Below are 16,805 nucleotides of genomic sequence, written 5' to 3'. Positions count from 1 at the left end.
GCAGCACGTGGAGGATAGTACAGTACATCAAGAAATAGATCACTCCACCTAACTCCGAATAAACAACGGCTTCAGCGAAGATATATATATATATATATATATATATATATATATATATATATATATATATATATATATATATATATATATATATATAAACTTATTAAGATTCTATTAAGTTGGGATTATTGGATCATTTCAATTCACAAAAAAATGTATTTTATTATAAAAGTATTGATTAGGAACCATGTATCTTAATTTGACTAAAAATTGAGCTATAGGAAAATTAAGCATTTTGTCAGACTCTTTGACAATGAAGAATCAATGGAACAGTAAAAAGAAAAAGAAAGAAAAGAAAAACAGAAATTATCGATGACAGAAAAAGTTCTAGTATGACACCACCTTTAGATAATTTTACCAAGCTTGAGCTATTATTTCCCATTATCCTGATTACTGACCCTGATAATTTGGCTTCTGTCACTATGTCCTCTATAGCTACCACACAAAGATCTCCATTAGATCCAAACACTTATTTTTGACCTCATTTTATCTCTAACTTTTTCATGGTTGTACAGTATCCATTTCATTCTTGTAGTGTATATTGTTATGAGATCTATTTTCATAAAGAAAATACAGGAATCATCTCCGTTTCTTAGAATTCCCACACATTGACACTCCCTCCATCCTGAGCTGCCCTTATATGCTGTCGGTGTGTCTCCACCTGTCATTCCCTGCAGTGAACACATGTACTCGTATATTGTTTGGTGCTTTACCCTTTCAGAAGAATGCTTTTGCTTAAGTCCTCTGTAGCTATATCTTGTATTTTTAGTCTTCCAGAATCCCTTATGTGTGTGTGTCATTTGCAGAATTTGGTAGTTAGTCTCTTTTTTTTCCATCTACATGCTACCCTTTTTTATATTCTCCTGTGATCTTATTTTTGATACAGTAGACAGTTTGAACGAAGAGCATTTCCTTTTCATCCTGAACAAGTCAGCCAGCCAGTTGAGCCAGTCAGTCAATATCAACTTTTCATTTCTTTTTATTATGTTAGGACCTATAGCACCTGTAGGCATACTTGAAGAGTATATGTGGGAAGCGCTGTTCAGCTTCCACCCATTAGTGGCACAGGCAATTTTATTCATAGTTGTACCCATGTTAGGCCCCATATCACCACCTAAACACATCTTTGGTGTAACCACCTAGAACCTGGTATCATAGTGACATGCAGGTAACTTTAAACCACTCGACAAATGGCATAGCTTCAAAGCGATATGTAGTGGGATTCGAACCTACACGTGGATGTTTGCCTGATCCCACACTCACCACCTTATCCACTACGCCACTGCCAGCCAGTCATGCACTCAGCTAATAACTTAGTCAGAGAAGTATCAGGTTCCTCAGCATCTGAACAACAGGTTCCTGTATTGTGTAATGCTAGGTAAGACAAGTCATCTATATTCGAATGATTTTTTTTTATTATACTGTACATGGCCTGTTTGAACTTTTCAAAACGTTTACATTATCAACACCAGCATTATTTTCAAACACTTTCCTCCACAGGACTTTGTTAATAAGCAAGTATTCTCAACATATTTAAGAAATCCTACAATATAACCTATTCAGTGCTTATATATAAGGCATGAGAAAAAAAGATTACAGATAACAAAACACTTCCACATATATACAGCTGCCTGTACTTATCCTCACTGAGTACAGTGACTAATAGATTTTTTTTTTTCCTAAGACATGACATGTTTGTTTACATCACACAATATTTGGGTATATTCAAGAGGTTGATTTTCTCCATGAACCTCAACAAATAGATGCAAACAAGACACATTTCCGTCACTTCTAACAAAACCCACCATACATAATTGCACCTGGCACACTATCAAATCTTTCTGAGTAGTATCCCTAACAGCTTTCAATGTAATTTTGACCTGGTATCTGGATTGAATCAACTCAAAAATTTCTCCACTCATTTCCAGAAAGTAAGGCTGATAATTATGCTATATTTTTTCTTTCTGTAATTAGTACAAATTTGCTTAATTAAGAAGTCAGCTATTGTTTGAGTTTATCTAAACTAACTTTACAAAATGCATTTTATCTAAACTTGTTTTCTTTTAAGATACTAAGAAATTAACACCCTTTGAATGATGTGATGAAAATATTGTGCTTCACATAACAAAAAGTTTGATTACCAATATTTGGAATTAATCAGTGAATAGGTTGTTATAAATCAAACACTGAATTATCTATAGGTCCTTCTGTATGTTAGTTGAATAAAAAAAATTTGAGACAAGGACATAGTCTGACCAAATTCATGGATGACTAATTTCAAAAGAGAGAGAGAGAGAGAGAGAGAGAGAGAGAGAGAGAGAGAGAGAGAGAGAGAGAGAGAGAGAGAGAGAGAGAGAGAGAGAGAGAGAGAGAGAGAGAGAGAGAGAGAGAGAGAGAGAGAGAGTGTGTGTGAGAAAATTCACACCAAAAGTGACTCTAGCATAAATGTGTTAGCAGTAGCTTGGATGTATTAATCTTTCGTGATATATTCATTCTCACTTGAGTTCATCTCCACAGCCTTCCACTCCATATATTCTAAAATGAAAGGGCAATACTTAAAAGCACAATGGGAGTGTAAAGCAATTTTTCTTAAAAGTTTACACATCATTACTGCAGCACGGTGCAGTGGTTCAATTGTTCACAGATGTCATTTATAATACAGATGTCCACTGCTCAAATTGTGAAACATTCTTTGAATTGCAATATTTACAATAAAAATTTATACAAAACCATGCACATGTGACAATAACTATGTATATTTCATCAATATGTGTATGTAGTGATCACTTCATATTTGTATTACCATTCTTTCAATTTGCTCTAGCTACTCATTTCATTCACTGCCATTACAATGAACTGAAATAGTAATAAAGTAATAAAATGGGACCAGTCTTGATACTGATGACTTTACTGATGAATGCAGTGAATCATTATCATGGCAGCAAATACACACACACCTGAATTCCAAGTAGTGCAGCTTTACATTGGGTGACCATGCTTGCAACGCTTCATACTCATAGTTAATGGAGAGAAATGCTGGTAATGTTGGTGATGGAGGAATTTCCTCATGATACAATAAATCAATAATAATAATGCATTGTTGTTTCCTGCCAATATCACAATCTCAAGCATTAAGGGAGGTTCACACTTGGCAATTTGCAGCTAAAATTGCTGGACACCACAAGCTGGCAATGAGCCCTCCTAGCTAGAGTACATTCACACAGGCATCTGAGAAGTAGCAGCAAGCTGGTGGAAAATTAATGTAAACAAACAGTGATTCAATGAGATGTCTTCCTGCAGCAACAGTATCAAACCAGCAAGTGCATTTCTTTCAGTGTACTGGAAACTTAACACTGAATTGATGGCGATTGTCCATGTAAGTGTGTGCCTCTTTGAGGCAAGTTGATCATTTACGTAGGAAGCATTTTTTTCTGCCTGTACTTTCAAATCACTCCCTGTGGTCTTGCTGGTGTGGCTGACAATTCCAGCCACTGCAATTGCCAAGTGTGAACCCACTTTAAAGATGGTTCCACATAATAACAATAATGTTTTGTTATTTTCTATCAACATTACAACAAAGTTTCCTCAAAATAAAAACTCACAATAAATGAAACAGCTACACTGGTGTGAGTGGCAGAATGGACACACCAGTTCAGTGATGCACCAAACCCATCCACTACTCAAGACATGTCTCAGATATACATGCATCACTATCTAGTACAATTAGTATCCAATAAACCATATGAAAATTTAACTAAGGCCAAATTATAAAGTCTAAGTAAATTAAAGTTTTTCCACAGATAGAAACATAATTAACTCTGAATTAGCACACAATGGATCTAATATATAAGTAAATGGCCTGATACCAACTGGTGATAATCACTGCTCCTGACCAATGTATTTTGTAAACAATAGTACAAAAATTGACTTATTGGTCAAATTTAATCCATAAACAAAGTTGGAGAATAATAGCAACTAAAAGTAACATTGACTCAGACTCTATCCTCCCATCTGATGTCCCACCAGACAGCCACAATGCCTGTCAATACCACACTACTTCAAGAACGCAAGGTGTGCTCATTGCAACTACTGGTCACACATATATCATACTTTCCTCAGGAGAACAGTCTTTGAAGATCTTGATTTCTTATAATGAACCAAAATTTCATTCAATGTAAAATGAGACATTTTACTTCTCAGTTAATTTTGGATTGTATTCATATTTCATGGAAAATGCTGTTTAGGTTCATGGTAAATATTCAATAAATGTTAACTTATTAAACATTTCAAGCAAGGATTCCACATGTTTAGATAGATAAAAGTACGTCACACCACACTTTTTTTGGAAGTTAAAGTTCTAAGGCTTACTTGCTGTGGCCCCAAATAACAACACCAAGGTGGCTGCTCACCACATGTTTATGGGAACTTTAGATCACCAGCCACCTCTCAAGCTCACACACTCAGTAGGGCACAGCATAGCTGAATCTCAATTCTATGGTCACTGTAAACTCCAACATGAACAAATCTCAATCTGAAAATGTAAAAATACTTGTACTGAGTACTGCCGTTCAAATCTCCATTATAAACATTATTATCTTGCTTTAGTCCTTTAGTACCTAGTATATCTTTGTAACGTTACAATGCGTCACCTTTCATGGGAATATCACACAAGTAAACTTGCTCCAAAGCTGCAGTATAATGTGATGATTAAATATCTAGATTTTACAGCACATTTACAGTCAGAGAAAAATTAAAGTGGTGTTATCACAAGTAATAAGGTAACTCAATGCACTAACTTCAAAAGAATTTACAGCTTGAAATGGGAAAAAAAGTTTAGTTTTTTCTTTGAATTACATAATGAAGAAGCCCTACATCCTTGCTTCATATTTCTTAATACAGGAGAGAAAAAAAAAAAAAAAAAAAAAAATTGCTAATTTGAAAAGGAAACATTGGTTTTGTTTTTGAGATGTACATAAATTTTTCCTTTGACATTAATAATTCAGTCAAGTAGTTACATGGTAAATAGAGCATTACACTAACTCAATATTCTAACTGTCACCAATATTCATCTCTTACACTGCTACAGAAATATCACAAGGATACCAGCAGAGTGTGTGGGATGATTTATGCCACATAGTTGTAGGTGTTAGGGTTGTCCTTATCTCTCTCCATGTAGTCTCGGTCAATGAGGGATTCTATTCTCTTTTTCAGATCTGCAGGCTGGAAAAGATAATCATCATTGTTAACAATTCACATTACAATAAAAAAAATAAATAAATAAATAAAAAAATAAATAAAAAAAAGCTTTCACCCAGACAGTAGATTCAGAAGCTCTAAGCTGCAACGAAACATTAAAACACTAGGCTTTCCTTTTATCTTCATGAATTAATGTGAAAAATTTCATGGAAAAAAGTCTTCTCATCAATATAAATTTTCCTATTTTGGTGGATTCATTCAACATACAGGACCTGCAAGCACAAGCATTCAACATAACCAACACTGCATCAAGAATAAACATAACTTACCTTAACTGGAAACTTCAACTGATTGAACAGTTCTGTGATTAACAGATTGTGAGGCAAGACTTTCCTCATCTTCATGATCCTAACAATTGCAGCGTCAATTTGATACTGACGGTCCTGGAACACCCTTTCTTCAGTTTGTTGCTGCTCTTCACTCTGAAGTTGAATTTTTCTAAATAATTTTCACACCACAAAAGATCATTGTTGGTCTACACAAAAAGGTCAAAGACTCTCCTGTGTTATAACTAAATACAAGAAAACAATACAATAGCTATGTTCTGTGGATAAATGTGATGCAGATGCTTGAATAAAAACACATTGTCAGCACAAGATAATTGACGGATATTCATAGAGAAACAGTAGACAAAAGGGACTGTGTGATACTTGTGATGTGTTAGTAAAAATATGCATGTATGTATGAATGTATGCATATATGTATGTATGCATGCATGCATGTTAATGACAAATGAGGTCTGGCTCTGTGGTGTGTACTTACTGTTTCCTTCATCTGGATCTGGTTAATTCTGATACGGAAGAGCTGATTAGTGAATTCCTTATTGTAGTGAAACTTGTCCTCATCGTGAACATCTTTGCTTCGAGGGCTTTTCTGTAGCACCCTTGCCTTGCCACATGCCAGGGACTGAAGAGTGCGTCGCAGCTCACCATCCTGTAAGAGTGGCCAATCAAAAAATTGATTACCTTTTTGCAAAAATAACTATGACAAATATCCTGTATAAATTTACAAACCCATGGATTAATTATGGATAGGTAAGCAAGGAAAAGTAACATTTTCCTCCTAGTGAGCTACAGATGTAACCTAAACAGGTATTACCAAATACACGATCCACTGATATACCATATCTTACAATATTCATTTTTTTACTACCTTAATTCTGCTATAAGATAGGTTGTTTTGCCTTTATGATATCCTGAGTATGCACTCATTTGCTCTGACACAAGTACATTGAACCCTCATTTTTCTCATGTTTCAGTTATCATCCTTTCAGTTTTACAGTTTGTCATTGGAACCTATCTATCTTAACACAATAGTGAGAAATTCCATCATATCATGAAAATATTGGCAATTTTAATTGATGAAATACAAGGTAAATCATGATGTGGTACTAGTACTGTGTTAGGCTGCAATTAAAAATACATCACCAACATAAACTAATAATAATAATAATAATAATAATAATAATAATAATAATAATAATAATAACAATAATAATAAAAATAGCAATAATAATGGTGACTATAATAATAATCATAGCTATATCTTAAGACAGTGTGAGAACTACTGGAGAGGGTTGGCCAGAGTGGGTCAGTGGCTGGCTGAGTCACTGAGGGGTTGCATCACCTGGAGCAAGTTTCCTTATGCTACACACCACATTCATCCATACATCCATACATATGAGGTACCTGTACCTCAAAGATCAGTAAATAAAAGGTTTGAGTGGGGATGAGAAGGAGGAAGAAGGAATTGTGGTGGTGAGTGCAAGCAAGCAAGCACCAATGCACACCCACCCACCAAAAATTAGATTGTGGAGTGTGAATGGCCATGCCAGGATGTTAAACAATACGAGTCTCATGACTGACTTTGAGATTGGTCAGTTACCCCTCCCTCCCACCCTCTCTCTCTCTCTCTCTAATGTGGATTATAGCACTTAACGAATGCCTTTAGAACAAAATTTCATGTAGAACTAGGAACTCACTTTATAGAATCAAAGTATGGATGAATAATCACTGTGCCACCACACTACATATACTATTGAAGCAACAGCTCCTTCAGCCTCATGTATATAAATCACTTCTATTTATTTTCATTTTTATTTCTATTGCTTTATTCTCATGTTTATTTTATCTATTCAACGTGTTTTATTATTTTTTGCAATAATTGTATTCACATATGATACTTCATGATTTCTATGGGTTTTCAGGGATACACTTCAAGATCTCAGAACGCTCAAAATTTTTTTATTCATTCTTATGTTCCTAAACAATTATTTGCTTTTAGATTGGAATTTCAGGAACCAAATAGAATCATATACTGAGGAATACCTGTACTTCATTTTGTACAACTTCAATAGCCCTCAAGAGAAATAGACAATATGCTACTAACCTGTTTGAAAATTAATATCTCTTTCTACTTACCTCAATATTTGTGCCAGATGATATCTCTGCTAGAGAGAGAACATCAGCTTTATTGAAGAGTAACAGCACTAGAGCTTGGAAGAGGGAAACCTGCAGCTCCTTTGGCCCATGAGGAAATGCTGCTTTCAGAACACAGTGACCAAGTGTTGGTTGCCACTGAAAAGCAAACATTTATTATTGACAAGGTGGACATTACCTGTATTTAGCACTAGCATATACTATCTAAGGTAAATCACTTACAATAATTGTTACAATAGGAGAGAAAAAAAAAAAAAAAAAAAATCCACTCTCTTGACTTTTAATGGTTTATATATCAGGAAGGTTGCTGTAACACAGTACATCACATGTTCAAATCTCAACTTCTCAAATAATCAAGTGAAAAACCTATTCATACACTGTAGTGCATTTTATAACTAAAGTGACTAAAGTATGCAAAATGCTGTAAATTTACAGCATTAGAAGTAGAGAAGTTAAAATATAATTTCAACCTATTTGACAACACTTGTCAGTCTTACCTGAAGCTTTCTATTGCAGTGTTTGGCAAGATAGAACTTGGTGAATATTTGCTGATAATTCACCATTTCTGGAGGCATGTTGACTTCCATTACAGGATAGTTTGGCCAGTACCCCATGGTCAGTATATTAACATTCAACTCCATCGGTGTGCTGCTCACGTGTGAATTCTGAAAATATGTGAAAACAATACAATCAAAACACTTCCCAAACCTAATGCTTAGAGGAATAAATAAATTCCCTGTTATGTCTGAAATACACAAAGCTATGTACCCTAAATAAGTTTTGTGACATGTGCCAGTAACAAGGCGACGCTGTCCAAATCATGAAGCAAGTGTATAAATGACGAGTTGAACTGTACGTGATAAAGTTGGACAAATGACAAGTTGTGCAGTTAGCAAAGTGGATGAATGGTGGGGTTCCACTGCATCACTATTCAATACAGACACATATTACACACTATATTTATAAGATTAATGTCATAAATACTTACCTGCTTGAAGGCTAACATAATGTCTTTAGACAGTTCCATATCTTTGAACATGCCTTCCAATTTGCTAGTAAAGCCGGGCCCACATTCCTGCTTCAGTTTGCTCAGCATACTTTTTTCAGCATCAACACTAGCAGACTTTCCTACCAGTAATCTCTTGGCCAAGTCCTGAAACAATGAGGAAACAGTAATAGGTATATCATAAGATTTTAATGAACACACATATTTTACTACAGGCTTCTTTTCTGATAAGTATAAATGTCAACCACAAGCTTTCTCTTGTTGTCTCTGAAGAATATCTATAATTTATTCTACTATAAGACCAATGATCAATTAAGCAATACAGCTCTACACAACCTAAAATGATCCTCCACAATGTAAAGAGAACATCACTAACTCTCACCTTTTTGTAAAAGGCTTCAAACACATCCTTCCCGTGGATAAACCTGAACAGAACCATTATCTTGTCCAGCAGGCGCTCCAACTCATCCTCTGTTGCTTCCTTGTTTCCAGCTCTCAACTTGCTGTCCACAAATTTAGCTGCAGAAGAAAACTGTCTTTCTAACTGTACATAAGAAATAACGTTGAAAAAGAATAAATTTGAAAGGAACATGTACAAACTGCATTAAAAGCAAGGTAAACATATTTACAAAATAGTCACCTTGGACACACAATAGCACTTGAAGCAATGGCTTTTGTATTGCCTTCCAGGAAATTACTGACTACTCAACACTGAACAAAATTTATTACTATATTAAACTTTTTTCTTTTTAAAACTTAAGTAAGATAGATCTAAAGCAAAGTCTTCTGAGATACAGCATAACAATGTCTTCTTTTTTTTTCCTTACAATAAGCCTAACCTCAGTATATCATTTATTTTTTCTATGCAGACAGATACCTATTAGTTCAGCTGGCTTGTTCAATCTCTGGTTGATAAAATGTTCAAACGCTTCCTTGAGAGCAAGTACAAATTTGTCAGAGGAGCTGAAGCATTCTGAAACAATGCCATCCATCTTGTCCTTGAAGTCCAGCAGCTCTTGCACCATACCCTTGTCTTTCTCTGGGTTGATCACAATTGTCTTACCATATGACTGAAAAAGAAAAAGAAGGAATGAAGAAAGTGGCAATACCATCTTTTGTATTTTCCTCTTTCCTCTTTTTTCCCTCTAAAAGCTTCAAACCCACTCACTTATTCTTGTCTACTTTTCCTGTTATCTGAGTTGTAATTCACAGATGTAAAGTTGGAATCACTGAAAATCAATACCTTCTTAGCTTATTAATTTCTATTGGTTATTTCTATCCCTTCTTGTTTTTGTTTGTGAGATTACTCTTATCCTGTATAGATACAAAAAAACACATGAATAAATCTCTGGTATCCCTAAAAAGAATAAAGTTAGTGAAGCCTCCAAGACAGTCATCACTATTTTGAAATTCTTCAATATAATGATCAAACACTGGAATTTCCACATTATACTAGAGGCTACTAGACACAGACATAACTATGAGATATAAAGGCTATTACTAATAGTCAAGATGGGCTATCAATTTATATGTTCAATGAAATTCTCTTTCTCTTCTATAGTGATCTTTGTAACTGGGGAAGCCATCAATACACACAAAAAATGTTTCATGCACACTTACAAAAAAATTATCTTACCTTAATATACGCATTAAATTGAGTGCATAAGTCTTCAAGGCCACCCTTGATACGTGAAAAGAGGTTATACAACAAAGACAGGTCATGGCGACGGTTCTGATCTAAAAGAGAATCTAATCCCTTCTGGAGCAAGAGAGATTTATGTTCACTTAACAGCTGCTTCTCCACACAGTATATCAACTGTCGTCTGAAAAACAAGGACAAACCAGACAAGTTAATAAAAAGTCATTCACATCTCACCCATCAAGTTAACTTTTCAGCAACATCTCATTATTAATTTCATATGCCAAGGACAAAATATATATTATACATTTTGCTGCTTGTCTCGTCTACTTATCAAACAACTCTCATTATATTTCTGTGACTGGCAAGAATATCACTGACGTGAGACCAAGATTAATGAAAAAAGTTGTTGGAGTTCTGGAATAGAAGAAAATGTAAAGCAAGGCCTATTCAAAGGAATTCAAAGGAAAACCAAATAGCACCAGACCCTTTGATCCTTTCAAGGCTGTTTGTTAACTACGTCTAACTAGCTAAAGGGAAGAAGAAGAAGAAGAAGAAGAAATGAAATTTTCATAGGAAAAGATGAAAAGAAAATCTACTATGGTGAACACTTTCTATGTCTATCTAAAAAATCTAGACAAATTAATAAAGTTGGTATAAACTGCAGTTATGTGCGTAATTATTCAGACAAAAAGAGCTTTTGGGGCTTAACTTTTAAATATTACTTTTGATTTCAAAATAATTAAATAGAAGGAAGTTTATTCCAGACATTTACTATTTGATTAAAGATAAAAGCAAAAATGCTTAATAGAAGGAAGTTTATTCCACACATTTACTAAATGATTAAAGATAAAATAAAAATGCTTAATTTTGAGGGATAGGAAATGTTTTACTGTAATCTTGAATCCATTACTTCTTGTCAGGTTAAAATTATCAATGACAAAATATCTATAACATCAAGGTTGCTGTATCCTTACAAAATTTCAATTTCAATTTGGTCTCACTCTTATCCTGTGCTCTAAGCTAAATAGGTTCAGTTCTTATTTAAATGCAAAGGTTCTTCCAATGGACCCTACTAATTCATTTGGTGTCTTCACTGCTTCTGTGCAGCATTGACCTAGCTTAAGATTAGTTCACACCACAGCACCAAGATCTCATTCTTTTTCAGCACTTGATGGTGCCACATTATTCATTACATATCTCACTTGAACATAGTTGTTCCCAATATGTAAAACTTGACACTTTTTATATTGAATTTCATCTGCCATTTTTTTTGCCAAGTTCATTGGTTTATTGATGTTACACTGCAATTCGTGTTTCAATTAGATTAATGGATTCATACTGATCTTAATACATAGACAGTTGCCTGAATACTCACTTGGTAGACATATCTAGGTAATGGAGTACTCTATTGTTCTCCTCTGTCAGTCTCTTGTCTACATGCAAGAGGTACTGAGGGACATCTCTGTCTTGGGTGAGACGCTGTCCTTCACGGAGATAAAGTTGCTCAGTTGCCACCAAAAATCTGGAGTTATCATTCAATCAAGTTATTTAAAACATATCTTTTATATTTAATAAATGATAAATACAATTCCAAAACAACAAATTGTTTATAGAAACTTATTTTCATAAGAGGAAAAATGAAACCAGCCATATATCCTCCAATAATGCAAGCTAAAAGGATCAGAAATGACTGCCATGTATCAGGCTCACAGCCACCCCACTGATATATTGTTATCAAGACAAGGCCTCTACATCAAGAATCAAGGCAAACTGACAGAAAATCTCCCTTTTAGCAACCTTGTTCCATCTTGTGAACAGATGTAAAGAAGAGATACTTAGCCATCCTGTTCTGTTCCATTTAGTTGCTTTGAACAACACACAGGAAATATCTAAGCTCATACTCAATGCCATGCTGAAACACACACAGGATATATAGAGACTGGTACTCAATGCTGAGCTGAGATCACATGTTAATCCAGAATGAGAAAACTAAACCATATATAAGACTGTTACTAATCCAGTACTTATTTAATTTATACACTGACTTATGATAATTTACCTTGACTTTGCAAGACTAAACTGTCTCAATATGAATAGGTATATAATTCCACTTAGTAAGAAGAGCAGGGACATTATATACACTCAACAAAGACTACAAGTGATGATAGATACAAAGAGTATAGGAGTAAATACCTGATACGATGATCTGTGTGTGTGTGTGTGTGTGTGTGTGTGTGTGTGTGTGTGTGTGTGTGTGTGTGTGTGTGTGTGTGTGTGTGTGTGTGTGTGTGACATTTATATGTTCTGCAAAGAATCTATTTATTTCATTATAAGTTTTTTTTATTTAATAATAGTTAATAAATTACAGAGGAGACTCAATACTTGAACTTAATTCATTCCAAATGGCAGTTCGAGTATCAAAAAAGTTCAGGTCATTTGTTCTAGTCTTAGCAAAATCTGAAGTTTATAAAAATTTCAATATAATTTTTTTATATTTTGATTTGTACATACTGTAAGTGAGGGCTGGTAATCGATAGCATAAAAGAGGATGGGATAAGGGTGGGGAGGAAGAGGGAGGTTGTCCTCTGACTACAACCCTCCTGTGAATCCACTAGTGGAGGACTATGGCTCACTAACACTTGCACTTTCACTAGATTCCTTATTTTCACCAGTAATAAGCCTCTTTGGTACCATTGTAAGTTTCTAAATGAAAAATTACTGATAGAACGCAGAAGAATGTTGTTTTTCTCAAGACTGCAACAGAACTAAGGATGCGCACCGGAATCCGCTATACCAGAATACCTGCATTTTTACTTTGGTATTACTGGTAATACCGGCATCAGAACGAGACAATGGCAGCAACAGGGAGGAAGAGGCCAGAGCTTTGTTTACAACCATGTGTGCAGCCATTCGATTACCAGATATTTTCACCACTAATAAGCCTTTGGTGTTAATGTAAGTTTATAAATGAAAAACTACAGACAGAACACACGAATGTTATTCTGAAGACCCCAGCAGCACAACTGGCAGAGGGCAGTAGGGAGAGGCCACATGTGTGGACTTTCAACCGTCAGTATATTTTCTGGTATTAAATCAAACTCTTGCGTTTGAGTATTGAAGAGTTTGACTATTAAGACGTTGGAGTATTGAGTCTCTACTGTACTAAAAAAAAAAAAAAAAAAAAAAGTTCAACTTAAAGACTTACTTGTTTTCAAAGACCTTATGATACACTTGTAGAGAAGACAGCATTCTAAGGAGGGACTTGACAAGAGACCTATCAATGGTTTCTCCTGAGCGTTCCTTTTCAATCATCATCAGTAAACCATCAACACACCGATTTTCTACAACTACTTCTTCTAAGATATGCTTTCGAAACAATTCTAAGCCCATGTCCCTGAAAAACAGAACAGAAATTAACTAACCATAAGCTCTTCACCTATGAATACCAAGGATATCTAATTCAACTTTAATACTTTTTACTAACCATAAAAAAGAACTAACTCATACAGTAGTCAAATACTTCTGTTCTTTTTAACTGTGAAGGACACAAAAAGATGGAAAAAAAGATGCAATCAATAGCCATCCCCCCCAAAGGCCTGAAAGAAAATAATAAATAAAATAAATATAACAAATAAATGAAATAATAATAGCATTGGCTGATGAAGCTCTAGAAGTGTCTTGTTATTCCTTTCTTGAAACAATTTGAATTATGTAGCAAGGAAAAACACAGGAAAAGGCACACTTCTGAATACTCAACATCATCTGAAACAATCCTCAGTTCTTAAACTTACCATATTGAAGAAACCTGAGCATTTTGCAAAACATAACCTCTGTCAAGAGCTAGAAAGATGTTGCACACCATCTTCATCTGATGACAGTGGTGTGTCCAGCAGTCGTTCAACTGGCGTAAAAATGTTAGGCGATCACTGGTGGCACTTAGGAACTGATTCAGCCGTGACTTAATGTGCTGCTCTGTCAGATCTGAAATACAAGCTTTTGTTAGATTAAGGCACTTAGGAATGAATTAGGCATGAGTTAATGCATTACTCCATCAGATCAAAGTATAATTGTCTTCCCCTGCCCTTGACCAAACACTGCTAGCAGGTAAAAGCTGAGATCACTATAATAGCTGTTCCTACCTCTAAGATCAGCATAGAGCAGTGCTGGTGGACGCTGGGTAATGAGGTTATCAACATAACGGTAAAGGTCTTCTTGAGTGAGATTGTCCCGCAGCTTTCTTGACTCCTGAATGGCAACGACTGCTTCCCTTAAAAACCGCCAAGACTCGGCAATGTGATCCACAGCTGGTTGATTGTGAACTGAAAAGGGTAATAAAATATCATTAACACCATTCATCAACTGTATTCTTGTCCACCACTTTCAGAACAACACCATGGTGAAATATCCATAAGGTTCCCAAGCATCAAAGCCAGTGATGACATTTCTTTTAATTAATCAATTTATTTTGTTTAGATTTTTTTTACATAGGAGGGGCACTAGTCAAGGGTAACAAATTTACAAAAAATGGGCAAATGAGGCACTAGTCCCCAAACAGAGGCAAGAGTGGAGTAAAAAATTTACAGGATAAGTGTCTTGAAGCCTTCCTCTTCAAAAGAGTTCAAGTCCTAGGTGGAAATACAGTAGCAGGCAAAGAGTTTCAAAGTTTACTGGAGAAAGGGATGAATGACTGACAAAACTAGCAACTCTTGCATTAGCGAGGTAGCAAGGAGAACACCATAAACCATCCAAGAGGCTTTAGGTAAGGTTTAAACAAAAATTTCTGTTTTAGAGATAAATGCGGTGGCAGTAATGCCATCACGCTGAAATAAAGAAGAAAAAGAGAGTTATACAAATGAAAAGTTATCTGATTGCTGGCTGCAAAATTTTAAACTATGTCATGGTACCTACACAGCCAATGGATGTTGCTGGTGAGAAACGATCAACAGATCTTGAGAAGAATGGATAGTGAGAGAGAGCTAATAATGAAGACTCAAGCAAGTCAAATGATATTCATACGTGATGAGAAAAGGAAAGATAAGGACCTAAACTTAATAGGAAGAATCCCAGCAATGCAAGTGGCAAACAAATGGAGAAGTACATGGATGGAATAAGAAGAACAGAAGGAGGTGGAAGATGAGCTGATTGTATATTACAAATGACAAAAGGTAGAGGGGTGTGGCAATCCAGTCCCCAACTCCTGTAGGGGCACAGCACGTCAGCAAGGTACTAATTCCTTGTAGTCTCTCCAAGGGTACATCATGAAAATTTGACAAAACCCATAATTTTTGACACACTCCTGGTTCCCTGCTCGTCAGATTAATTAACTTTTACTGTATGGTGGTACTGCCTGTTAGTTTAACTAAAGTATCGGTCTGGAACTTCTCTGTCTGTTCCTCCCTAGCCCAGTTTTGGTTAGACTAAGAATAATCACTTGTAACTAATGACTCCATAGTGAGGGGCAAAATGACTAGTGCCAAAGTGACTCCATGGTGTGGCAAATTGGCATGTGGATAATATATCTGGATACCCATAAACAAATGGCAAGCCAACCAGGTAAGAGAAGTCTCTACCAGGTGAGTTAAAAAGGAACTGGCATATTATTGCAACTTTAGCTAGCCTAGTATTTCACATACAATTCATTTCATCAGTAATTCAGTACCAATGGCTAGAAATAAAAAAAAAAGAAAAAAATTGCCAGCCAGATGAATAATCAGAGAGAGAGAGAGAGAGAGAGAGAGAGAGAGAGAGAGAGAGAGAGAGAGAGAGAGAGAACGTACCTTTGAAGTTCTTGATGGCCAAAACCTTCTTCTCGGCGCCTTGTTTCTTGCCAAGCACGGAAGATTTATTCACCCCATTGGGCGCCACAGAGAAATTAGCAAGTTTTTGACTCTCCATCATGTCCGTCTGTCGGCAGATTTTCTTGTGCAGGTGAGGACAATCCGGCGAACCTGATGAGAACCTTTTCCTCTGGCCGTTTGTTACACTCTCGCTGACAAGACTCGGAGAGGACATCATAATACCAACTGCCTGGAATATTTCAAGGCCAGAATCCCCCTGTCTGGATTGCTGCAGGTTTCTGGCACACACGCAACGTTCACCCGAATCACCTGCGAGTCATTCTCTTTGTTGGGGCCGTGAAACGCATCTCTATCACGATAGAGAGCGAAAAGAACGAAGGAGACCACCAATCCACCAGTGCACAGCGGCGTTAGTCTGAGTCTCCCGAACTGACTTGTTTCAACCTCTCTTCATGACTTAACTTCTATAGTTCACGCTTTCACAAAGTCAGACTGGTTCTAATTAGACTAAAATTATTTTTAAAATTTAATAAGGTTTATTTCTGAATAATTAATGTTGAGGTAAATTGTAACGTGATCATGAAACAAGTACAAAATATGTTAAT

The 16,805-nt window shown here is 35.7% G+C and overlaps 1 protein-coding gene across 3 annotated transcripts; it reads right to left on the bottom strand.

The window, feature by feature from the left end:
• Nucleotides 1-1,457: 1,457 nt before the first annotated feature.
• LOC123504233 (cullin-4A-like) lies at nt 1,458-16,642 on the bottom strand. Of its 3 annotated transcripts, none has more exons than XM_045254603.1 (15): nt 16,180-16,642; nt 14,542-14,721; nt 14,194-14,383; nt 13,608-13,796; nt 11,778-11,924; nt 10,397-10,583; nt 9,638-9,830; nt 9,143-9,279; nt 8,743-8,907; nt 8,252-8,419; nt 7,737-7,892; nt 6,079-6,249; nt 5,586-5,738; nt 5,137-5,280; nt 1,458-4,591 (listed from the first exon to the last, which is right to left on the bottom strand). In XM_045254603.1, the coding sequence occupies exons 1-14, from the start codon at nt 16,415-16,417 to the stop codon at nt 5,185-5,187; spliced, it is 2,370 nt and encodes a 789-aa protein (XP_045110538.1). In that variant the 5' UTR covers nt 16,418-16,642; the 3' UTR covers nt 1,458-4,591; nt 5,137-5,184. The 3 variants fall into 3 exon arrangements, with proteins under 3 accessions (XP_045110538.1, XP_045110537.1, XP_045110536.1); XM_045254602.1 differs by having other exon boundaries at nt 5,164-5,280; XM_045254601.1 differs by having other exon boundaries at nt 1,458-5,280.
• Between the last annotated feature and the right edge of the window lie 163 nt (nt 16,643-16,805).

This window comes from Portunus trituberculatus, chromosome 15 (genome assembly GCF_017591435.1).
Source record: "Portunus trituberculatus isolate SZX2019 chromosome 15, ASM1759143v1, whole genome shotgun sequence".
Lineage (NCBI taxonomy): Eukaryota > Metazoa > Arthropoda > Malacostraca > Decapoda > Portunidae > Portunus > Portunus trituberculatus.
Note: the sequence above shows the minus strand (reverse complement) of the source record. Positions and strands in the feature narration are given on the sequence as shown.

What these genes read in the sequence shown, in the direction of transcription:
- LOC123504233 (XM_045254601.1), bottom strand. Translation starts at nt 16,417, where the DNA reads ATGATGTCCTCTCCGAGTCTTGTCAGCGAGAGTGTAACAAACGGCCAG. An exon ending in GCTCAGGTTTCTTCAATATG is followed by an intron (nt 13,797 to 14,193) that starts GTAAGTTTAAGA and finishes TCTGTTTTTCAG; the next exon opens with GGACATGGGCTTAGAATTGT. An exon ending in TTATGTTAGCCTTCAAGCAG is followed by an intron (nt 8,420 to 8,742) that starts GTAAGTATTTAT and finishes ACATATTTTCAG; the next exon opens with AATTCACACGTGAGCAGCAC.